This window comes from Neomonachus schauinslandi, chromosome 4, assembly GCF_002201575.2.
Source record: "Neomonachus schauinslandi chromosome 4, ASM220157v2, whole genome shotgun sequence".
Classification (NCBI taxonomy): domain Eukaryota; kingdom Metazoa; phylum Chordata; class Mammalia; order Carnivora; family Phocidae; genus Neomonachus; species Neomonachus schauinslandi.
In genome coordinates, this window is record NC_058406.1 from 19,832,006 (window position 1) to 19,857,348 (window position 25,343).

General features: G+C 53.9%; 1 protein-coding gene across 1 annotated transcript in view; it reads right to left on the minus strand.

The window, feature by feature from the left end:
* Positions 1-23,978, minus strand: part of SLC9A1 (solute carrier family 9 member A1) — a 48,989-nt gene extending 25,011 nt beyond the window's left edge. The window contains exon 1 of the mRNA XM_021684146.1: positions 22,810-23,978. Within this exon, the coding sequence (XP_021539821.1) occupies positions 22,810-23,164 (355 nt within the window). The 5' untranslated portion in view covers positions 23,165-23,978. The remainder of the gene's footprint in view (positions 1-22,809) is intronic.
* Positions 23,979-25,343: the final 1,365 nt, after the last annotated feature.

A 25,343-nucleotide genomic window follows, 5' to 3' on the forward strand; every position in this document is an offset into this window, starting at 1 on the left:
GCTGGGCCCTCCACTGGAGCCAGGTTCTAGTGAGAGGAGGACCCAGCAGTCAAGTGACAGCTAGAGCTCTGGAGGACTGAGGCAGAGCAACTGGACCTGGGCCAGGGGAGGCAGTCCCACGTGCAGGCGGGAAGATCGTCAGTGACATAGCTGGGAAAGGTGACATCTGGAAAAACAAGCAGAGGTACAGTTGCCTCAGGGATCTGTCCAAGGTTTCAACCCAAACTCAGCCAGCAGGGAGCCCCGTGGTTAAGAGAAAGCATGATCCTGAGAACCAGCGGCCTGGTCTCCCGGCTCTGCCACCTACAAGCCGAGTCTCTCCTTGGCAGGTGCTCAGAGTCTCAGGTGAATCTCAGTTTCTTCATCTGAAAAGCAGGCTCATAATCATTTCTACCACAAGGGCTGTTCTGAGGATCCAATGAGATTATGTATCTGGAGCAAAGAACTGCCAAAGAACACTCTCAGCAAAGGGCAACGGTCTCATCTCTGTTCCCCGGGTCCCCAGGCCCACAGACCTGCTTGCACCAGGGCGCAGCCAGTCGGGAGATGGGGCCACCCTCTGAGGCAGCCCCTCCGAAACAGGGCTTGCTACCCTGTGCCTGTCATCATTGGTTCCAGGCTGAGCCTGGCTGGCAGAAGCCTACAGAGGTGCTGAAGGAGGCTGAGGGGAAGGGTCGAGGAGGCAGAAGGGAGGCAGGAGGGGAGGCAGAGGGGGAGGTCGGGGTGAGGCTGAGCAGAGGCTGGGGGGAGGTTGGGTCGAGGCAGAGGGGAGACAGCGAGGTCGGGGGGGAGGCTGAGGAGAGGCAGAGGCAGGCTGAGAGGAGGCAAAAGCCCTCTGGATCCCCACTGAACCTGTTTCTTGTCCCCTTTAAAATCTGTAAAACTGCCTTCCAGGCTACCTGAGTACAGGTTACAGGAGCTGTGGATGTAGCTGGGCTGTGCAGATTCAGGTTCCCCGAAACCTCAGCGGCGGGTCCCAGAGGCAGGCTGGCAGGGTGGGAGGCCAGAGCTTCCCCTAAGCAGGTGCCCAAGGCATCCATCTCCTGGGGATGCCCCGAAAGGCTCCCACACACTTTGAAAACAGCCCAGCTGGCTGAGCATCATGAGGAGGGAAACACAAGAGGGCACACTTGGAGGGCCTCTCCCTGTCTCCTCTCCCTGCCCACTGGGAGAGTTTGTCACCTCCGGCCTCTAAGAGCCAGGAGATGTACTGAGTGGATGGGAGAGCTGAGCATGCTCAGAGGCTGCCCTTTAGAGGACACTGCAGAGAAAGGATGAGGACACGGCTGGCTGCAGGCCTTGGTCCTGGTGCCAGGAGGGCCCAGGGTGACAGGAACAGCAAAGGGAGGTCAGGCCTCTCCTGGGGTTCAACAAGAACCTCAGTAAGAAGCCATAGGAGGTCTGAGGAGACAGGGCCTTCCGAGACCATTCCAGTCCAACCCCTCCATTCCACAGATGCAAAGAATAAAGCTCAGAGAGGGCAGGACCTCAGCCAAGGTCACATAGCAAGGTGTTGGCAGAGTCGGGATGCACACCGAGGCCTCATACTCCAAAGCCAGTCCTCATGTAGAACACAGTGCACCCCTCATTACTCCCACTTTTTTTTTTTTTTACAACTACCTTTTACTGAGTTCTTCGCTGTGATGTGCTGTACACCTCACTGCATGAGTCCCCTAAAGGTTCTCTGACCTCGGTACCATTCTGTAGCTGAGGAAACCGAGGCAGGGAGTGGTGAAGAGACTGAACCAAGGCCCTACAGTTGGGGCTTTCCGACTCCAGAGCCACAGCCCAGCATGCTTCCTCCAGCTCTGAGCCCTGGCTTTCTAGCCTGCTGGGCTAGGAACAGGAAACCAGGTTCACTTCAGGCTGTCACTTGCTTGCCATGTGACCTTGGGAGCGAGACACCCACCCTCTCTAAACTCCTGGGTCCCTCTGAGATCCCCAGCAGGACCAATATGCCCTGGCTCTGTGTGTGATCTGCCAGGGGAGACCAGGAGCTGGCTGGTGCCCCAGGGAAGAGTAACAGAGCTCCCCTGGAGGCACCTCCCAGGTCTGGGTGAGGCCCGCGAGGCCCCTGCGTAACACCTGCATGCACTGCCGTGGGGGACGCAGTGTGGCCACGAGCTGAGTGCCAGCATGAGAAGGGAGAACTGTCACCAAGCCCTGTGTTTACTCATTTGGCCTCAGCAATGCCGTAAGGTAGGCACTATTTCCATTTTCCAGAGGAGAAACTGAGGCTTGGAGTTTAAAGAACTTGCCCCCGTGGCACCCAGCCAGGAAGCAACACAGCTGATACTTGATTCCAGGACGGCCTGACCCCAAAGGCTGAGGGCTGCTCTCACGCCAGGCTGCTCAATGGGAAATGACCTGTCAGACTGCTTCCTGCTGCCGCTCTCATCCGTAGGGCAGAGGTTCTGGAGTCTAGCCCACATGGGGCCATGCAGGGAGGGCCTGGCTGGAGGCCGGGAGCCCATCGGTCACGAGCCGAGCACACAGGGGCGAGGTCCCAGGCAGGCGGAGAGGCTGCCGGCCTGCCTACCTGCCGGCCACCGGTGTGCCCCACAGAAGTCACTGTCCCGTGCCCAGGAAGAAGCGAAGCAAGTCTTCCACCTGAGCAGGGCCCACTGTATGACCGTGTACACGGCATGGGGCGGGGCGGGGGGGGAGGGGGGATGCTTGTGGCAGCAGGAACCAGGAAGCAGCACTGCACAGCGGGACAGGAAGGGCCCGGAACTCAGGCTGGAGCCCTGTTTCTGAGCAGCTCAGTCATGAGATGAGCGCAGCATCTTCCTGAGATGGGGATGTGGATGATCATGGCACTCACTGAGGGCTCCTTCACCTTCAAACCGTCCGGTGAGGGAGGCACTATCACACATCACCGAGAGGAACCTGCAGCTCAGAGGGGCTAGGCCACCTGCCCAAGGCTACCTTGCTGGTAGGCGGCAGGGTGAAGAGGGATTCAGGCCCAGGAAGGGACTCCAGAGCTGCCGGAGGCTTGTCCTCGGGGCATTTCTCAACCACGTTCCTCATCTGAGCCACAGGAAAAATAAGCTGGATGACTATTTTCTCAGCTCTCCAAAGGATGGCCCTAACTAGACTGTCTCAGAACATTCAAAGGAGCAGACTGGGGGCCCCACTATGGTACTAACTATGGTTATTATCCATGGAATGGAAAGAATACTGGCCCTGGGTGCCAATCCCCATGTGCCTGCACTCTCGGCCTGGGTTTGCTCAGCCATTCGGTGACAGGGCCAGATAACCTCACATGGCTCTTTCACTCTGGTTTCCTAGGATTCAAGGTTGCTCGGTTCCAGCACTTTCTTGCCCGACCTCGGGTTCCTCATTTATAAAATGAGCGGAGGACACCTCGACTCGCCTCACAGGATCAGGTGAGGTCCACCCAAGATGCTGAAGGCAGAGAGCCCAAAACAGGGCCACACAAGGTGAGAGCTCCAGCATGAGGGGGCGGTGCCTCCTGGTCTTTGCTCGGGAGTTCTGTGATGTTACCATTCACTGCCACTAGAACACGTGTCACTCCACAGCTTCGCCCTGAAAGGGGATCCGAGGGCTCCCACCCCACCCCGGACCAACAGGGCACTCCCAGTGGCCCTGCCCAGCAACCTGATATCACCCTCACGGTGCTTTTATAATGAACTGTGGCTCCAAAAGAGGCGGGAGCCAGAGCCCAAGGAGCCACTTCTGCCTCGGTGCGCCTGGTACTGAGCGCGCTGGCCAAATATAGGGGGGAGGGGAGCCCACCTGGGCCGGTTCCGTGCAAATCACATCGTGCCAATTCTTCCTGGGGAGGAGCAGGGTGAATGAGGCACAGACACCAGCCCAGACTGGTCAGGGTTTTGCTTCCGGATTCCAGACCTCAGTCTAGGCCATCAGCTCACAGGCCTGGGGGAACTCTCTCTATCCTCTTATAAAAGCTGGGGGGGCTGGGCGTGAAGGCTCAGGAGATCCGAACACTGAGCTAGAAGGAGCCTCAGAGACTACACAACTCCAGGCTGTTATCTGCAGGAGGGGGCAGGGAGCAGGGGTGCTGGTTTGGCTCCTTAGGGGAGGAAGTGAGCTCTGTGGGGCCAGGGAATGGACAGAGGTCCGAGTTTGGGGGCACAGTTAGGATGGAGAAGGTGCTGTAGCCTAGACTGGGGCAGCATCTCCTTCCCCACCCAAGTGCCCGCGCCTCTGCCCCACCTTCCTGCTTCCCCACCCTCCTGGACCAGAGGATGGCGGGCACCCCCTCTGCTGGGAAGAGGGGGGAGCTCAGAAGCTGCAGGGCCGATGTCCCCCTTGGCTTGGTTCTGGCTCCATCACTCACTGGCTCTGCAGCCTTCCCTGGACCATGGTTTCCTCCCAGGTAAGACGGCAGGCTGGGCTCACTTCTCAGAGGCCTCTAGCTCTGACAGCCCGTGATTTTACATACTAAGCAGCACACATGCGTCACTTTCCACCTTGCACTTTCCACTTTGTACTCTGCTATGTGTTATCTCCTACCCAAACATTAATCTTTCCTATATGTTATCGCATTTAGATTTAGACTTCATGGCATCCGTACGAGGCAGGTGTGGGTTCTCCTGCATTAAAGACAAGAAAACCAAAGCTCAGGGCACAGAAGCCCAAGAACACACCCAAACAGGGCACAAGAGAGCCAGGACTTGCACCCAGGGTTCCAGAAGCCAAACCCTGGGTTCCACACGGAGGAAAGCCTGAAAGCGGCCCTGCCAGGCCAGAGTGGAAGGCCCTGACAGACTGGTTCGGGAGCTCATCCCAGTCCGTCCCTCTTGAAGCTGCTCCTTCAATGCAGATAAGGGGACTCTTAAAAAGTCAGACTTAATAAAAATAAAGTTGTAAAAGAATAAGAACAGCATAATTACTACTATGAAACTATTTTTATTAAAAAGAACTTCAGGGGCACCTGGGTGGTACAGTCAGTTAAGCGTCTGACTCTTGGTTTCAGCTCAGGTCATGATCTCAGGTGGTAAGATCGAGCCCCACATCGGGTTCTGCACTCAGCACGGAGTCTGCTTAAGTTTCTCTCTCCCTCTGCACCCCGCCCCCCACCACGCACACTTTTTCTCTCCCTCTCTATCTCTAAAAATAAATGAATAGGGCGCCTGGGTGGCTCAGTTGGTTAAGCGACTGCCTTCGGCTCAGGTCATGATCCTGGAGTCCCTGGATCGAGTCCCGCATCGGGCTCCCTGCTCGGCAGGGAGTCTGCTTCTCCCTCTGACCCTCCCCCCTCTCATGTGCTTGCTCTCTCTCATTCTCTCTCTCTCAAATAAATAAATAAAATCTTTAAAAAATAATAAAAAAATTAAAAAAATAAAAATAAATGAATAAATTAAAAAAAAAAAAAGAGAGAACTTCACACACCAGCAAAGTCCAGGCAAACACACTGAACTGTGAAGTGATCAGCTCTAAGGAGCAGGTGAGTGAAAGGGACAGGACTGGCATTTTTTCTTTACACACTTAGGTAGTGTTTGAATTTTTGTTTTCTTTTTATGAACAACAACAACAAAAATCCGGGAGAAAAGTTTTTTGAGCACGTGCTCTAAGTCTAAACGCAGTATTAAACACTTTACCGTAATAGATTATTTAATTTAATTTTCACAAAACCCTATGGAGTATAAAGAATGTTCAGAGCAGCTTTTTTCATTAACTGTCAAAAATGCGAGCCAACCCGGATGCCCAGGAGCAGGCGAGTGAGCCGCTTTGGCTTCTTCAAACCAGGCAGTTTTGCACAGAGACAGAAGGGACAAGCTCTCATGCATGTGACAACAAAGAGCAACCTCCTGGATAGGCAGAGCGAAAGACACCAGACCCAAGAGAGTACCTGTTGTCTGACTCCAGTTGCATCAAGGTCAAGAACAGGTAAAACCAACTGATGCTGACAGGATTCAGAATAGTGGTTACCTCAGAGGAATGTGGGGGTACAGACCGGGAAGGACAGGAGGGGACTTTGGGGGGGGTGGGTACATAGATATCCTCTATCTTGACTGGCTTGTTAACATGGTCGCAAACATTTGTAAATAGCCACTGAGCCGATTACTTTAAGATGAGTGCACTCTTCTGTATGTATTTATGCACGTTATCCCTCAATTAAATAGAGGGGGGGAAAGGTTTAAAAAAACATGCAAGGGAGAGTTACGTACAGACGAATGATGTTCACAGGTCAGGTACTCAGCCTAAGGTCAGAGAGCTGGCAGGTGGTGCAGCTGGGGTTCAAAGCCAGGTCGGCTGGACTCTGACGACCTTAAGCCACCAGGCTCTGCTGACCCTGTACCGACTGTACCAAAGGGGCCTCCAGGGGCCTCGGTGCTCTCCCCTCCGGGCGCTGCACTGGCAGCCCTGCCCCCGCTTGCTCCTCACTGCTAGTCACGGCACCTGCTCTTGTGGACACGAGCCTTGCTCCCTGGAAGCCTCAGCACACCAGCAAGGCCCACGGGGAGCAGAGACCCGGCCCACCACTAAAGCTTCGGGCCTGCTGGGAGCCAGGACAGGGTACCCGGGACACGCCCACTTGCCCTCACCGGCCCGGCCCACAGTGACGGAATTTCGGATGTGGAAGGACGGCTGAGCAGCAGAGCTGGGCCTGGCCTTGGCTCTGACACCTGGCCCGGTGCTGAGGCTGCTGGGCCACACAGCCTCACACTGACTCAGGAAAGCTGACCCTGCCAGTCAATCTCATCCCCTTCCTCACCAGGGGAGCAGAGGAACTTTGAGGAACTTGGCTCCTCTGGAGCCGCCCACTCTGCTCTCAATTCCTAGCCTGCCCAGGCTCCCTCCCTCCTCCTTCCAAGGGAGCCACCTCCTGCTGCTAGGCATGATCCCCCCTCCTGCTACATCCTTTTCATTCCCCACCCCCCAACTCCTACACAATCCTTGTCCCAAACCATTTCCTGCAGTTTCCCATCTCATCAGTTTCTTAGGAAGGATAATTATCTATGGAGGGAGGAGGCGGAGAATTCCCAGAGCCAAGAACACTGCGAGAAACTTCTAGTCCTTTCTCCACCCACTAGGAGAACCTTCATCCTCAACACAGGCCAGCTGTGATCATGCCTCACCACAAAACCTCTCCAGTTCCCGTCACTACAAGAAAGATCCACACTCCCCTACGTTGAGTCAGAGGTCTTCCTGATCTTTCCCAACTTAGGTTCAGGCCTTGTCACCACTACATTTTAAGTGGCAGGGCCACAACCAAGACCCGTCTGCCACCAGGGCCCATGCCGCACTGTGCCACCTCCCCGTGTCACTTCAGCCTGGACCATGGCTGTTCACACGTCTATCTCCCGCACACACCTGTCAGCACCACTGGGGGCGGGGGGAGCTCCTGCCTGCACAGCTGTGCTGACACACAGTAGGTGCTCAGAGGTCAGAGGCCAGCTGAAGAGAAGCTGGGGTGCCCACAGGCAGCCGCCTCACCTGCAGAGGGAACAGGGGGCTGGTCCCGAGGGAATGGTGGGGGAAAGAAGACCCACTGACACCATTACAGGCCTCTGGACTAGGGGCTTGGGAGACCTGAACTAACCCCAGCTCTGTTGCCTCCTGGCCTGTGGGCAAGTCATTTCCTCTCTAGCCTTCTGCTTCCTCCTCTGTGGGATGAGGGGGTTGGGCCAGGCTCTGTCACTGCTCACCGAGCATGCACCGGCCTTCCTGCCAGGTGTTCTCCACGGCACTGTCAAGGACCGTCCCCAGGTCTGCAAGCCAGGCCCCCCACTGCTGTAAGAGCCAGCAAGTCTAAGCCTCTTGATCCCCAATCCCCTTATCTTTCTCCATCTTACCACCTGGATCCCTCACTGGGTCCCCAGCATCCTTCCTAATAATAAAGTCTGATTCTCTGATTCGAGGCCTGGTCTTTCCGGGCCTGGCGGCCCTCCAGGTCACATGGGACCCTAGGATTCAGCAGGGAACAGGCATGTCGGAGCCCTGGCACTTGGCTGCACCAAGGCGTGCACAGGACAGGTCCGGTGACCACCTGCCTGCGGGCACTGGGGTGGCGCAGGGGAGGAAGAGGCAGGAGTCCAGCGGAGCCTGGCATCCGCTCAGCCCCTCCACTTCTCATGTGCCCTCATCCCCTCCTGCTCTGCTCCCGCTCCCTGGTCACCCCTCCCTGGGAACAGCTCTCCCAGGCTGGAGCTTCCATCCCACTGCTGGCCTGGCCACAGGTGTCTGCTTGGAAGCTTTGCACCTGTTGCTCTCACAGACCTGGGCCAAGTGACTGTGGGCCAGGGACCTGCTTTGCTCAGCTCACTGAGGCCAGTGCCAAGCCAGAGCCAACTCTCCAACTCTGGCTCCCAGACTGCGCATCCCTCCCCAGGTCAGACCACATCACCCTGATCAAAAGCCTTCAATGGCACCACACAGCATCTAGAATCCAACCCAAAGGCCAACCCGACCCAACCTGACCCCTGTCCTCCCTTCCATTCTCACACCACACCTCCTTCCTTCCCCCTCCCTCTCTCTTCCCTCCAGGTTCCTCAAACATGCCCTCCCCAGGGCCCCTGGTCTTTGAAAGGCAAGCTCCTTCTTGTCATTTGCTCAGCTCAAAAGCCACCCCCTTAAAGAGGCCTTCGCTGACCATCCAAAGGAGCACATCTCTCTCCTATTTATTTTCTTCAGGATACTTACCACTGCCTGACACTGTTGTGTCCACTGCCCAACACCCCACACTGGCATGCGAGCTCCCTGACTCCAGGAGCCTCCTTGTCTTGCTCCGGCCTGTGTCCTCAGCCCCCAGAATAGTGTCTGATGTGGGAGGAGAGGGGTGCTGCACATCAGACTCGGTGGCCAGGGAGGCTTCTCTGAAGAGATGACCTCCGATCCAAGGCCTGGACAGGGGGCCGGCCTGCGGCAGTCTTCCAGGCGGGGGAGAGCAAGCGCAGGGGCCCTGTGGGGGCACAGGGCTAGCAAGCCGCGGGCACCTGAGAAACCCAGGCTGCTGGTGTAAGCGAAGTAGGGGAGGGACGGCGGGCAGTGAAGTAGAGAGAGAGGTGTAGCCACACTTCTCCTGGATTTTATTTCATGCCAGGTTCGTCAGGAAGCACTTGAAAGGTCTGAGGCAGGGGAATGCTGAGTTCTGGTTTACATTTCCGCACAGTCCCTCTGGCTGCTCTGTGGAGAGCTGATTACAGGCAGAGGGGAGTGCAGCCAGGAGCCCGCTCAGGGGGCCACTGCAGTCACCGGGTTAGAGACCTCGCGGCTCGGACAGGGAGAGCAGAAGCGGAACCGGAGTGAAGGGCAAGCCTCGGATCTGTGTGGCCACTTTCCAGCAGCCTGACGAGCCCTCTGGCTGGAGTTCTCCATGTCTGGGAATCCAGACTAGCCCACCTACCCAATCTTATTTCTCACTGACCCCCAGCTCAGACTCCCCCCCGCCCTAACCCTGGTTGGCTAGGCCTCTTCTCCCCGACCTCCAGCTGGTGGCCCACTCACACCCGCTGCTCAGAGCCTCGGCTGGTGCTGCGACCCTCGCCTGATCCACCCCCCCACCCCCCCAAGGTCTTGTGAAGGCACCTGCGCAAAGGCCTCTGCTCCGTCTTCGTGCCAGCCACATCTCCCCTCTCCCTGAAGTCCTTCTAGGCTTTGAGGCGGTGGCACAGCAATGTTTGGGCACTCTTGCTCCCCGAGGCAGCTGTAAAGCCGGTGAAGGCAAACGCCAGGCTTCGTACCCTCAGGGCGGCCGTGACACTGGGACAACAATGTACCACGCAGAGCCCGCCGCACAAGGCCAGGCCCTCAGGAGGCCCCAGACGACAGGAGCCCCCTCCTTGCCGCCACGTCCAGAGATGCCCAGCACTGGTGCTCACAGCCCCGCAGGGAGCCTCGGCTTCTCTGCGCAGCCAGGCAGGAGGGTGAATGTGTGTGGGGCTGAGGTTCAGGGGGGGATGCCCTGATGGGTTTCACAAGCAAAGGTCAACAGCTCTGCATTATCTATGGTTCTGCATTATTCCCGTCTCGGTGCCTTTCTGCAGCTCCACCCTCCCCGTGAGCAAACCCCTGCTTAACCTTCACGGCTCACCTCAAAGCGCTGGGAAGCCTTCTCTGAACCACCCCCCACCCATCTCCTCCTGTGCACCCACAGCCCCGCGGGGCCCTGGGGTGACATTTCACAGCACAGCTCAAGAGCCTGTGTATGTGTCAGTCCCTCCTGGGAGGCTGGGATTATATTTATTCATCTTTCCATCTCCAGCACAGCATTTATGAGGCACAGATCGCCGTTTGTCGAATGTATGTCTCCCCCTCTCAGCTGAGACCACACTCAGACACTTCAGCTCATGGCCTCATCTGCCCGCCCACACCAGTCCTGGTGACAGTCACCAATGCCCTCTGGCTCTCATGCCCAAAATCATCTTCCAATCATTCGCATTTCCTCTTCCATTTCTGAGTGCTTATGATGGGCCTGGAGCTTTACACACGTTCCCCATTTCACTGGAGAAACTGAAGCTCAGCCACGGTGGTGGTGTTACAAAGCGGCAGAAACTTCTGTCCTTCATACTGGCACAGTTCACCTGGCACCTCATCATAGCGGGGCCTATTTTAAAAACCATCATCTGTTCTGCAAAATTCAGTGCTTTTATAGCTACACGTCAAGTTGTCATACAAGATCGTGCTTTGCTCATTAAATGTTTCAAGTGATAAGTCTTGCTACTACAGCTAGATCGTGAAATGACTGTCATGTAGGAGAAACAGCACAGGACTTCGAATGAAGGCCACAGTCAGGCTTTATGCTCCTAGGCAAGTCACCTAACCTCTTGGGACCTTGGTTTCCGCACTCGTAAAAAGGAGCACAGCATCTCCCCAGAAGGTTTCCTGATGCATGCTGGAAAGTGCTCTAGCCACCTTAGGAGCATACCCATTAAAAGGATAAATACGATTTATCCGTAGCCACCTCACCCCTGCGCTTAGCACAGCACTGGACACACAGCAGGGTGTAAGTCTTGCTGAGCGATTATTCAGTTGCTGGGAGATTCAGGAGTCAGAGAAAACAAGCCAGTATTTCTCTTCCTCCTGATCCCAGAGGGATTCCTGAGTGCCACCATTTATCATGTGTCTGGAATGTGCCAAACTCTGTGACAACCATCTTACAAGGGTACTCTCCCCAAATCCTTCCAACATTGCTGCCGGGTGTTACACCATGTGATCAAATTGAGACTCAAAGAGGGGAAGTGACTTGCCCAAAGTCACGGTGCCACAAAGTGGTAGAGCTGAGATTTGAACCCAAGTCTGTGGCGTGGCAAAGCCCATGTTCCTAACCACCATGTTTCCAAAGGAAGCTGCTCTGGGACACTCCTCTGTAATTCAAAGGTCCTGCCCCAAGTAGAAGCTTCTGGCTGTGCCCAGTGAGACCTGTTTCACTCAAGCATTATCTAAATCCTACTTATTCTTCAAGGGTTAGTTCAACTGTCACTTCCACAAAACCCCCTACCCCCATCCTCCCAGGTGGTAAGGTCTTTTTTGCCTCTTCTAAGCCTTCATAGAATCCCATCTGCACCTCAAATCACTCCCACTTTCCACTGCCTAACTGTGCTGCATCTATATGGCATTTCTCAGACTGGTCCCTGAGCTCCTCAAAAGAAGTGGTTCTCATGAATCTTTGCTTGGTCCACCAGCCAGCCTGGCCAGGGGAGGGTGGGGTGGACTGCCTGCTCCCCTCCTCCACTGAGCTGTAGCAGGAGTCTTGGGCTGTGCTCAGTGAGGTGAGCTGGCTCCGCCTCAAGCAGGCATCCTGCCTACCTGGTCCAGCATCCAGATTCCTGCAGGCCCTGGCCCAGGACTCAAAAGGTAAGATCTCGATGCCTTGCCTGCTTTGATGGCAAAGATGCTATAAAAAGCACAGCACCCAGGCTCAACACTGGCTTGTGACGGAGTCCAAAGCCTTGCAGTTGGTTCTCCTGCAAGGGGCTGTGGGGCCAAGGTCAAATGGCTTCCCTGCCAGGAACAGCTCTCAGACAGATACTCCAGCAGGAAGCTGCCCTTCTTAGGCCCATCAGAGTTACCAAGGCTTAGAAACCAACATCCAGGCCAAAGACCACAGCCCCTCCTATTGGTCCAGCTCTTACTGCCCAGAGACCCCTGGGTTATTAGTTAAGAGAGCAGGGAAAGCCCTCCCTCTGCCATTAAACTCCTGTGTGGCTCTGGGCACATCCTCTCTGGGCCTCAAGTGGAAAATGAGAGGATGAGATCAAAACATCTCCATCTCCCCTCTGGGCCCCAGGGCCCCAGGTTACCATAAGATTCTTTCTACCTCTAGTATTCTGCAGGTAGAAAAATATTCTCTACTTTCACTCCCAGAAACAGGGTGAGAGCAAGAGATAAAGCGTCCTCAGTCCAGGAAACAACAGAGGCCAACCAGGGCTGCCCAGCACTGTGCCCTCAAAGCCTGTCCCCTTCAGAGGCAATCCCTTGTTTCTGCTGCCTCAAAGGTAGCTGCTTCCCCTAACAGACTCAGAGGTGTGTTTGGGCCCTAGCCACTTTAGGAAAAAGGGGGAGAGGCCTGAATTACCTTCTGGGGTGTGAACTGGACTCACCACGGAAACCTAGCAGACCCTGGGGGCAGAAGGAGCCCAGCACCTTCCCTGCTTGGACAGGAAGGCAGGGCAGGAGGAGTCTGCTGCATCTGCTTTGATCCCCAATCCAGAAAAGCTTTTCTCTACTTTACAGGGTCAATTTCCTTTTTCTTTTTCCAGGACACAGCTTGCTCATTCTGACTGGGTTTATTCCCCTTGCCTAGAATGAGTTCTGCAGTCCCCTAGGCAAATCCCACTCACCCCAGGGTTCAGTATTATACTTTGCCCAACCAAAGTCCTTTACCTTTCTTCAAATTTTCACAGCACAAAGTGCCAAAGCTCTTCAACTTTGTGGAGCCACAGATCCCTCGGAAAATCTGTGGCTAATACTACTCTCTCTGATAAAAACATATACTACGTCTACAGACTATTTTGGGGGGGTCCACAAGTCCCCTGACCTCCATCATGGACTTGAAAGACTCTTAGGGGCACCTAGCTGGCTCAATTGGTGGAGCATGCGACTCTTATTATGAGTTCGAGCCCCACACCTGGTGTAGAGCTCACTTAAAAATAAATAAATAAAAAATAAAAAAGTATCTTAGAAACCTAGATCCTAGAAGAAAAGCAGGTCATCCAGTCCCTTCTCCCACCTAAGCCAGATTCCCTTCCAAAAGCAAGCCTTACTGGGATGCCTGGGTGGCTCAGTCAGTTAAGCATCTGCCTTTTGCTCAGGTCATGATCCCAGGGTCCTGCGATCGAGTCCCGCATCAGAATCCTTGCTCAGCAAGGAGCCTGCTTCTCCCTCTGCCTGCCATTCCCCCTGCTTGTGCTCTCCCTCTCTCTCTCTCTGACAAATAAATAAATAAAATCTTAAAACAAACAACAAAAACAAGCAAGACTTACCGAACAATGTTCCTCTTCTCCACCTGGCCCCTCCCCTCAAGACTACTCCTTCAGGAAACCTTCCCTCATCTCTCCTGCTCCAATCCAATGCCCCCATCATCCCAGCCTGAGCCACACACTTTCCTACCTGTGCTTCCTCTCTCGTGTGTTGTCTTACTTCCCCAGCAACAGAGCCGGCTCTCTGCGAACCCGTTCATTTAATCCCATAACCCTGAGCTCGAGTTGGAGAGGACCATGATCCAGTACTTGAGAATTCTATATTCTGGAGGCAGGGCTAATGACAGCAGTGGGCCATCTCCCAAAGGGCCTCAGTCTGCCCTGGGCCTCACCAGAGCAGGGGCTCCTCTGGGATGACTGCCTTTCCTGCTGGAAAGTCCCGGAGAGGCCTTTCAACAACTGAAATCGACAGATAGGAAAATTAAGGCCCAGGGAGGCAAAATTACTTACCATAGGTCAATATGCAAGAAAGAGGCAGAGCTAGGATCCAGGTCCCAGCCTAGAATTCTTTTCCTTTACACGAATGGTTTTATGAAAACTAAATCTATCCTCATACTCCCACACTCATAGATGCAGAGAGAATTTATGAAAAGTAGCACAAGAAAGTTAACTCCCGGGAGTATGGCAGTTGGGTTATCAGAGAAGTAAGGAGGGGAACTTTTGCTTTTTACCTTAATACCCTGTATCTGTACTGTGAGTTTTATTTCTGTTTGTTTTGTTTTGACCACAAACATGTTTTATTTATTCATATTTTAAAAATAAATCTGCCACAGAAAGGAGATTCTGGCCCCAGCCCACTCCCAACACACATAAAAACAAAGAGAAGCCATAAGTCAACCTGTGTAGGCACAACCATAAATTAGTGAGATTGCCTTCTTGCATGGTTTATGGCCACTGGTCTCATTCATTCACAGTCACGGTGCAGTTGATGGCTTGAAGAATCTTCCTGGGAAAAGTTTAATTCAATTAGGGCTCTTGGCAGCTCCCTGAGGAAGCTCCGGTATCTTGCTTTTACTTACAAAAATCGAGGGCAGACCAAATAGACCCAGACTTTCCCAGGGAGACCCCACCCAGCCCAGAGAGGATGCCCTCAGAGATCATCCATTAGAGCCAAGCCCAGGGAGGTGGCCAGGGAGGGAAGTGGCCTAGACAGACCGCTCACACACGGGCTGACGGAGGGAGCTCAGTTAAACTCCCGGCCCGGCATTCGGTCTGGGGACTAGCCTCTCCAACCCTTGCTCTCCTTCCTCTCTGAGCCATCAAACTGGTTTCCTGTCTGCCCCATGCTTCACATGGACCCCATCTCTACATGGAAGTCAGTCCTGCACTCCTTCAACCCCCAGATACACAGGAGCCCTTACTAATCTGCACCAGGCAGAGAAGAAAGCAAACAAAGGCCCTGTCCTCGAGGGGCTTACATGCTTGTGGGGATTGTGTGCTAATAACTCTCTCGGTCCTGCATGTTAATCTCATTCCTCTCTATCCTTCAAGACTGGCTCAAATTCCACTTCCCCTGAGAAGCCTCCCCTTCTCACCGCTGCCCTAGGGGACTGATGTTCCGGGAGTCTGCCCATCCCCTCAACACAAACAGACCATTTTCTCCTAAGCACACTGGAAGCTCCTAAAGAGCAGCGCCCGGGGTTTCACTCTTCTTGGTTCCCTGATGGGCCACAAGCTAGACGCCTGGTGGCTGATTTCGGCTGACCTGCCTCTTGGATCCCAGCTTAAGGAGACTAATTAATTAGCTGCTCTCAGTCCTGGCTGACCAGTACAAAGACACAGCCTTTGTAAGCTTTGCCTGGCACACGCCAAGTGCTATGTTAAGTGTTAGCTATTTATTATTTTGGTGAGCTTGTGGGCTCTGCCTGACACACAGCTGTGATGTCACCCCTCCGCCTTCAGTGGCCTGGTCTCCAGCAGGCTGAATACTGTGGAAGAGCCAGACTGGGCTTAGGGGTAAGTGTCCCCCTCTCCCCGCCAAGGGACTGGAGAGGGGGCCCGGGGAGGAACAGGACTTCTCGTCCTGAACCTCGCTCCGAGCTGCTTAAAGACATATCATTCCAGAAAAGAACTTGCTGGGAGTGATTTTGGGAACTCCAAATTTTCAGCAAGTCAGTATTAGAAGTCAGGAGTCAGGTCTGGCCTAATAGACCCCAAAACTGGCCCCGCATGCTAGATGAGCTTTAGGGGGAAGAAAATGAAGTCAGCATGATCCCAAGGAAGGGGGAGAGCCCACTGATCCAGGCCCAACTCAAAACTTAGTTCAGTTAAAATTAGATTAGCCCATAAGAGTAAAAATACCCACATATAATCACAGGCTGCCTAAAAGTATCAGTTGATGTTTATCGGCATCTAAAGAGATGGTTTGGCCCAGGGCGGCGTGTGCAGACAACCTTGGGGAGACATGTCTGACTCAGACGTTTGCAGGGGGTGTGAGTGCTGCAAAATGAGGCCCACACAGGCGATGGATGACTCAGGAATAACCCAGGTCCTGGGTTTGCTGAGTGAGCCTTCTCTCCCCACCGAGGAAAGAAAGGGGGCAGGTGAGGAGATGACAGGAGGAGGCAGGCCAGCCAGCTCAGTCCAGGCTTGCATTCGCAAAGGGAGCCTGGGGCCCCTCCACTCCAGTTCCCTGCCTCTCCTGTGTTTCTGAATGCCAACACCTCAGAGAAGGGCTATTTAATTCATAGTGGGACTTGGAGTGGGGGGGGGGGGTCACAGTTTTTTCCCTAAACCCAAGAAATGATCCACAGAGAGCAGTCAAGACTTGAAATACTAAAACCGTAAAACTCTTCCTTGTTCAAAATGATTATGGGAAAAATAAAACTTCTGAACTGAAAGGGAGTTGGGGCATAATGAAGAACATGGACACTGGGGTCAGAAAGATCTGAGCTTAAACCCCAATATTTTCAAGCTGTGCAAGTACCTCACATAGCTTCTAAAATAGGAGCTTAATAAGTAGCAGCTAAGACGAACCATGAGAGACGATGGACTCTGAAAAACAAACTGAGGGTTCTAGAGGGGAGGGGGGTGGGAGAATGGGTTAGCCTGGTGGTGGGTATTGAGGAGGGCCCATTCTGCATGGAGCACTGGGTGTTATGCACAAACAATGAATCATGGAACACTACATCTAAAACTAATGATGTAATGTATGGGGATTAACATAAGAATTTAAAAAAATTTTTTAAAAATAAGTAGCAGCTAAGGTAATTAACAAATATTGGACAAAACTAGTACAAATATTTCCTAACAGGAGCTCAGAGAGGTTGTGCCTTGCCTAAGGTCACACAGCTCAACCAAGAACTAAGACCAGATCTCAGGTTTCTTGACTTCCTCATTCCTGCCCAATCAGCATGTTTTTGGTTGTAATTCACTTCTCTGCCTCTCCTTTCTCTTCTGGGAGGGCCTACAACACTTTAAGGAAAAGGAAAAGCCCTCTATTTCAAAGGTTTGCTGTTCCATTGACCAGGGCTCTGAGAATGACAGGCCCCAAGGCTGAGTTCAGCCCTCATGTTCTTTGTAAGAACTAGGAGCTGATCTGGCCTGGGCTCCAGACCACCCCAGACTGCCCTGCTCCTTCAGCTCTCCCCTCCTACTGGGGGAACTGGTGTCCCTTCTGACGACGACTCGAGTTACCAATGTGGATGTGCCTAGTCACTTACTCTCATCAAAGCCCCTTTGGATCTCTGGGCTCCCTTGATCTTTATAAGGACCCAGCATGTCAGCCAGGCAGGAAAGAGGATGGGGTCTTGGGTTAGAAGTCCACAGATGTGTCCTTTGCCATTTAACTTGCTAAGTGACCTCAGGTTCCTTAGATGTACAAGGGGCACATCAAGACCACCTGCTAACCCACCAAGACGATCAGAATTAAATAGTACATATGCAAATGCTTTGGAAACAGGTTACAGTAGTAATGATAATTACTCCTAGATTCTGCCTGCCTTCTAGGGCTAAAGAAATTTATACCACCTGCTCCCAACACAGAGGCTGCCTCTCAGGGCATCCTGCTGGGCCCTGAGGATAACCAAAAGCAGCCCCACACCCTCCCTGCCCAGAGGCAGAAGACCACAATCAAAAGGTAGCCACCCCCGACTGGCTAGCTCCCCTTTCACTGGCACTCCCCTGCCCAAGCAGGGAAGAAGTAAGCTCTAGTCAGACCCCAGAGAGGGCACCTCCAAAGACAGGACAGGCAGGGTCACTACCAGAGGACCAGCGACAGGCCCAGCCTCACTGCAGGATTCAGTTCTGTCTGTGCAACTCACAGGGACAGGGGATAGGCCCAAAGCCAGGCACAGAACCCCAACAGCTTCCTCGGGACAGAGAGAGGGCTCCCACCACTGACATGTGTCCAAGTGCGGCAGGCTGGGCACCGACTCCGCAGAAGGCCGTGTGTGCATCCGCCCATGGGACTGTGAGGGGCAGGAGAGACAGGTGCACTCCCCTAGGAGGCTATGCCAAGACGCAAACAGAAAAGAAACAGCAATTCAACATCACACAAGATAACCTCTATGAGCTGTTTCCTCATCTGTAAAACAGAGATAGCCTTTCTTTCATATGATTTTAGAATTAAATGAGATCACTTTTTTTTTTAAGATTTTATTTATTTATTTGTCAAAGAGAGAGAGAGAGAGAACACAAGCAGGGGGAGAAGCAGGCTCCCCGCTGAGCAGGGAGCCCGATGCGGGGCTCGATCCCAGGACCCTGGGACCTGACCTGAACTGTAGGAGGACGCTTAACCAACTGAGCCACCCAGGCGCCCCTAAATGAGATCACTTTCATAAAGTGCCTGACACTACTCTGTAGATACTCAATAAATGCTAATTCTGATTAAAACACAAACACACCCAACAGAAGGGATGTCACAGGGCAGGCTAGGCCTCCTGCCAAAGTTGTGGATAAACAATAAGGGAAACGGGTTCAGGGGGAGAAGCCAGAGCCACGCTGTGGGCTGAGTGGGCTGGGAAAGCTGCCCAGAGGGGTGGAGTCTGAACAGGCCCTAGAAGCTGCCTCAGCAGCTGGCCGGGGCAGAGTGCTGGGCATTCCCAAGTGTGTCCCCTACACCCATCTGAAAAGGTAGAGACAGCGTCATCACCTTACCAATGAGGCAAGTCCGGTCCAGAGAGACGAGGCAGCTGGCCATGGTCACCGGTACCATGGGGCAGGGCAGGAGCCCAGGCTTTCTGACCATGTCTTTGCTTTCCCAGAGCTGGAGGAGCGGGGTGGGAAGGAGAGGAAAGGCATGCCTTGTGGGAGCTCAGCTGAATGAAGTCCAGCAACGTGACCAATCAGAAGCCCTCCGAGTGCCCTGATGCTTCTGGAGACAGGTGTCCTACCTGAAGGCCTCCTCCCAGCCCCCAGGTGACCCTCCCCTCCCCCTGTCCCGCAGTCAGTCAGCTATCTTCCCCAAGAAGAAAAGGTCACCCCTTTCTTTTTAGGGAGTGCCGTCTGGGCTTCTTGAGACAATTTCAACATGACCTTTAAAGTTGGTCGTCTCTCCTGAGAAGTGGGAGAGGTGAGTTCTCGTCTTATTTTTACAGGAAACCAGTTGCTGGGGCTGATAGATCCATGCATGTGAAGTGGGCAATAGTGACCCCCACCCCCCCCACCTCCCCTACTCACAGACTTGTTTGGAAATGGCGGGATCCGCCTTGCAAAGACCAAAACAAAAACAAAAACAAAACTATAAGATGTGAAGAGACAAAGGAAAGCTTTTTTGCCTCTTGAATGAATACCTGCTTTATGGGCTCTCGGGCCCTGCCAGGAGTTCCAGGTCAGGGATATAGGCAAACAGTCGCGGGGGGTGCAAGCGGCGAGCCGGATTACAGTTGGGCTCTCCTTTGGAACAAGCACTAGACTGGGAGTCGGGTGAACTGGGGACAAAGTGGAATTCACGCAGGGCCCAGATCACAAGGTGGGGCGGGGGGGGCGGGGCCCGGGGGAAGCAGACCTAACCTAAGGCTTGGGGTCACACTCACAGGTCTCCCAATAGTCTAAACCCCCCTCCCACCACCAGCCCCTCCACATCAAGGAAAAGGCAAGAATCCGTCAGGGAGAGCAAAAAGGCGCAGAGAAGGGCCTCCGGTCACCCACAGAGCCAGTCAGAAGAGAACCCAGAAGCATTACTCTAGAACTTCAGCTCTAACCAACCCCACCCTCCCACAACCATCTCCGACGGGTCAACCTGAGCCTCTGCTCACTGATTAGGACAGGAAGGCGAACTGCACACAGCACTTTCTATTCGTAAAGGAGGGGTACCTTGCAAGGGAAGCAGCTGCCAGACGTGACAGAACGAGGGCTCCAACTCGGCTCCTACCCACACTGAGGTGCTGAGAGGGTAGGCAAGACCCCGAAATGAACTCCGAGGTTCCTGGGTATCTGAGAGTGCAAAGGGAGCATGGCCTCAGCCCCCACCCGCCCCCTAAGTCAGTTGGTGCTGTCTCCCCTCCCTGCCCCCACCAGCCCTGGAGGCAGCTAAAGTGAAAGGAAGAACAAAATCGGTAGGACACATCCAACACCCTGGAAACCTTAAGGAAGGACGCCCTGTGGCAGCCTAGGGTTGAGAGATTTGTAATCTTCCAGCTTCAGAGGAAGACGGGAGGCTGAGGTAGGGATGCATTTGCCTTTGGTGGATCAAATCCCAAGACGGGTGGACGCCTGGGTGGCTCAGTCATTAAGCGTCTGCCTTCAGCTCAGGTCATGGTCCCAGGGTCCTGGGATCAAGACCCACATCAGGCTCCCTGCTCGGCAGGAAGCCTCTCCCATTCCCCCTGCTTGTGTTCCCTCTCTTGCTGTGTCTCTCTGTCATATAAATAAATAAAATCTAAAAAAAAATCCAAGAAAGAGGGGCACCTGGGTGGCTCAGTCAGTTAAGCGTCTGCCTTTTGCTCAGGTCATGATCCCAGGGTTCTGGGATCGAGCCCCGCATCGGGCTCCCTGCTCAGTGGGAAGCCTGCTTCTCCCTCTGCCCCACCCCCACTCGTGCACTCTTTCTCTCTCTCTCTCTCTCTCTCTCTCTCTCTCTCTAATAAATAAAATAAGTCCCAACGGGGGCAACTGTCACTCACTGAGTGCTTCCTGTAGGTACAAAGGCAGCTTCGTATGCATTAACTTGGGTCACTGTCAATCAGCAGCACTACAGGTTACTATTATTTCCCCCTTTTACATCTGAGGAAGTGGAGGCTCAGAAAGGCTCAGTGGCAGAGTGGAGGCGTCTTTATCTAACCTCAGTTCTACATACACTGCAAAGAGAAAGGAAAAAATGGGCGTTCACTTTTGCCACCTGAACAGGGACCCTTGAGATCTTTTGGTCATAATTCTCTTCTCCAGAAGAGCCAGATGCTAGGGCTCCTCTGTTTTCCGAATGCCCTTGCAAGCCAGAGACACAGACTTTTGGAACTGCAAACGTCCTCAGACATCATATCCAGCCTCCTCATTTTACAATGGGAAAACTGAGGCCCGAGGCTGAGTGATTTGCCAGGGTTACCCGAGTCTGTGGAACGGCAGAAATGTCAGACCTGGAAGGGGCCAAAGATCAGCTGACAGGAGGGGAGGCGTGACTGGCCCAAGGTCACAGAGGGAGGTGGGATAAGAAGCCAAGTTTCCTAACTTCTAGACTGATGCCCTTTGCCATGGGATCATCTCTGTTCTCCAGCTGCTCAGGGTCCCCGCACAGGTTCTGGTGGGGACAAAGCAGGCCAAGCCTGACCCCATTAGAAACAGATATCAGGCCCTCAGGGACAAACTCCTTAGTGCCCAGAGTAGGATCTGTGTGGTCATGCTCCCATCCCAATAGAAGGCACTGAGACTTGTAGTGTGTGTACCGGCCTCAGTGCCCTAACACGATGCCACTTGTCGTTGGAAGGTGAGGGAGTTGTAGAGAGAAGGGCAATTTCGAGACAGTGATTGTGAGGTCTCTTCCTGGTCTCATACAGGCAGATGACAAATCACAGTCACTAGATTCTTACAAAAAATTAAGATACGGTTTTCATGACTCAATTGATATGGTCAAATTTAGAGATTCTTGCCAGTTTCACAGCTGGGCAAGACCTGCAGAAAAAGGCCCCAGCTGGTTCAAGGTCATGTTGGCAGAATCAGTACACATAGCTCCCCTTGCCCGGTCCTTGATTTTTACCAGGACACCGGCTGCCATCGGGGTGTAGGTCCCTGGAGCTGCTTCTGTCACAGCACCAAAGCTCCACACCAGCAACCGGATCTGTCCTGCTGCAGCATGTCCCAGAGCCCGCCTCACGCCAGCCTGGCATCACCACTCAGCTCCTACGTGTCCTTGGAAAAGCTGCAAGGCTTCCTACCAAGAGTCACAAACTCCCCAGACCCAAACCAGCCGAATCCCAGGCCCTCATGCCTTCACAGATAGCTGGGGCTAACAAAGCAAAGGCAAGAAGCAAAGGCTTTCAAAGCCCCCCTGGACACACTTTCCAGGGACTCCTGGGCTATGCAGGCTCCGGTGAACTCCATCCAGCAGAATGGAGTGTTCAGACCTAGCAGGGAGGGAGACCAGGGAGGGGAGGGAACAACTTTTCTGGTTTCTTTTCCCCAAAAGAACATTTCCAAGTCTCTTCAGACCAGAATATCCTGAGCCCATCCACCTGTCCCTCTCCCACTTGGTTGAGCGGCCAGCCAACGTGACTGGCCAGCCCCATGCAGCACCCTGAGACACAGCCACCGGGTGCCAACGTGGAGGTGAGTGGGGGGCCAGACCAAGCTTCAACCTCGTCCACTCCCCCTCCACCTCCAAAACAGACTTCAGAAATTTCCAGGGCTCCAGTACCATAAACTGTATAAAGGATGGCACTCCTGGGCCGGAAATTGACTCAGGGGCTCCTGGCCAGCCTGGGCAGGCAAAGCTGACAGATAACATTCTGGGAATAAAGGAAGGTGATACTATGGGGATCCCTCATGTTCCAGCACACAGGCCCCCTGCTATACTTAAACTCCTCAGACAGGCCAAGTCGATATACACTCCATTCTGGAACGCCCTCCCATGAAGCATGTAATTGCCCTGCTGTTGACAGAGCCAACTGTGCCACTTGCTGGAACACACTCTTCTGTCTCGTACACAGCTGGGTGCCTGGCTCCCCTCGGGGTCTGGCCCAGCCAGAGGAGACCTGCAGGCCTGGAACCCTCGCTGAACGTACTTAGTATAAGAAGCATCCCATGCTCTACTCCTGCTTTTTCCCTTTGCATAAAGCTGACTCCAATCTTGGGAGCACTCAGACCACAGAGCCCAAGTTTGAGAAAGACCAAGATGGCAGGATGGAGGCTGCCTACCTTACTGGAGTGGTCCGGACCTTTATTCCTGGGCAGTCTCGAGTGCCAAGGATGGGGCAAGAAGCTTGCTAGTCTGGGCAGCAGAAGTGTAGGAGCAAACTGGACTTACCTATCTTCATGAGGCAGGCCAGCAGGATCCACAGCGAGATTTCAAAGGGTGTGCGCACATGTGTGTAATCGATGCCCAGGACTGGAAAGGCCTTTCGAGTCTTCATGCTGTGTTCAGTGACGGAATGGTTAACAGGGCGGCTCTCGGGGGCGAGCTCCGGTGGGGCGGTGGTGACATCCCCAATGGAGCGTTCCCGAGGTGGCTCTGAGCCTCGGATGGTGCTGGCCGTAGGGCTGGGCTGGAGGCCATGGCTCCTGAGAACAGGTAGCAGCCCCACCAAGGCTACCACCACCAGCAACGAAGGGCAAATTCGCGGGGGAGCGCGGCCACAGACGCCAGACCACAGAAGCATCATGCTGAGCCCTTGGTTCAGCAGGCCTTGACCGTCAGCAAAGTGAGAGTAAGACCTGGGACATAGGTAGCAAGGGGTCAGCAGGTGGAAGACAGACTGGGGCAGTTCCTAGGGAAAGTTCATGTTTTAGAGAAGTATTTGTGTGGAAGCAGATCTCTGGGGGTGGAGGGAGGCTGGGTTTGCAGTGGAGAACTCCAAACTGGGGTAAGGGGACAAGGACCAAGGAAGGACCACAGGAGACCAAAAGGTCTGGAACTCAGGCCCGGGAAAGGGGGTGGGAGAAAGAGATTGCACCCTAGGGACAGAGGAAGAGACAGGACAGGTTGGACCCCAGACAAGGAAAAGGAAGAGGAAAGGCTGGGACCCTGGGCTGAGGAAAGTGACCGAGGAGCTGGGACTCAGCTAAGGGAAGGGGCAGGGAGCCTAAGCTAAAGAAAGGGGGACCAAAGGAGGGGTGGGGGGGTGGGAGCCAGTCCAAGAAAAGAAGAGAGGGGGCTGGGAGCCCAGCCTGCGAGGAAGGAGTGAAGCCGGAAAGCGTCCGGGAGCTTCCCCACCCAGAGCAGGGCCGGGGTGCAGGCGCGCCGGGCTGAAATTCCGGGGAAATGGAGAGAGGCGGAAGGCGGAGGCAGGCGGCCTGGCGGGAGGGCGCCTCGGCGCGGGCTGGGGACGGCTCGCGGTGGGCCGGCAGCAACACACCACTCCTTGCGGCCCTGGCGCGGCGCTGCGCTCCGCCCTGGCCCAGCTTCAGCTCCGCCGCGTCCAGCTCCAGTGACAGTTCCAGCCGCAGTGACAGCTATAGCCACAGCCCCAGGCCCGGCGGCGGCGGACTGATGCCTTGCTGAGCCCGGCGCTGGTATTTATAGACACCAGCGAGCAGCCAGCGCGGCGGGCTAGAGGGACCCGTCAGCGCCCGCGCACCGCAGCGACCACTGTCGCCAAGGGAAGGAAGTACGGGTAGGAAGAGGAAGAGTCAGAAATGACCAAAAAAAAAAAAAAAAACAACAGGGCGCCTGGGTGGCTCAGTTGGTTGGGCGACTGCCTTCGGCTCAGGTCATGATCCTGGAGTCCCAGGATCGAGTCCCAGGATCGAGTCCCACATCGGGCTCCCTGCTCGGCGAGGAGGCTGCTTCTCCCTCTGACCCTCCCCCCTCTTATGTGCTCTCTGTCTCTCTCATTCTCTCTGTCTCAGATAAATAAATAAAATCTTTAAAAAAACAACAACAACAACAAGGAGGCGGGGGGATTGAAGCCCCAGAGATTGTTACTAACCCGGGGGAAATGCTTTACTAGTTACAAAGCGCTTTCACTAGACACCAGCAGTTCTCAACAGTCTTGTGAAGGATATATTTTATTTTATGTATTTAGTTACTATATGACCTTGAGCAAATTACTTAACTTCTCTGTTCCCTATCTTTCTTATCTGTCAAGGGGTTATAGCAGCAATACCTATTTCGGAGCTATGATGGCCAGATGAGAGTCTACACAAAGTGTTTAGAATAGAGCCTGGCCCGGTGCCTGGGTGGCTCGCTTAAGCGACTGCCTTCGGCTCAGGTCATGATCCCAGGGTCCTGGGATCAAGTCCCACATCGGGCTCCCTGCTCTGCGGGGAGCCTGCTTCTCCTTCTCCCCCTCCTCCTGCTGGTGTTCCCTCTCTCGCTGTGTCTCTCTCTGTCAAATAAATAAATAAAATCTTTAAAAAAAAAAAAAAGAATAGAGCCTGGCCTATAGAACCATTATTATGGTTCCGGTGTTGCAGATAAGAAAACAGAAGAGAATTCCTTAGCTAGTGTATAAATAGTTATATGAGTTTGCTAGAGCTGCTGTAACAAAGTACTACAAACTGGGTGGTTTAAAGAACAGACATTTTGGTCTCATACTCTGGAGGCTAGACGTCTAAAATCAAGGAGTCAGCAGAGTTGGGTCCTTCTGAGGGCTGTGAGGGAGAATCCGTTCCTTGCTTCTCTCCTAGCTTCTGGTGGTTTGCTGACAATCTTTGGTGTTGATTGATTGTGGCAACATGACCAGTCTTCACGTGGTGATCTCCCTGGGTCTCTGTGTCTGGGTCCAAATTTCCCCTTTTTACAAGATCACCAGTCAGATGGATAGGGGCCCACCTCAATGACCGTATCCTAACTTGATCATCTTCAATAACCCTATTTCCAGATAAGGCCACATTCACAGG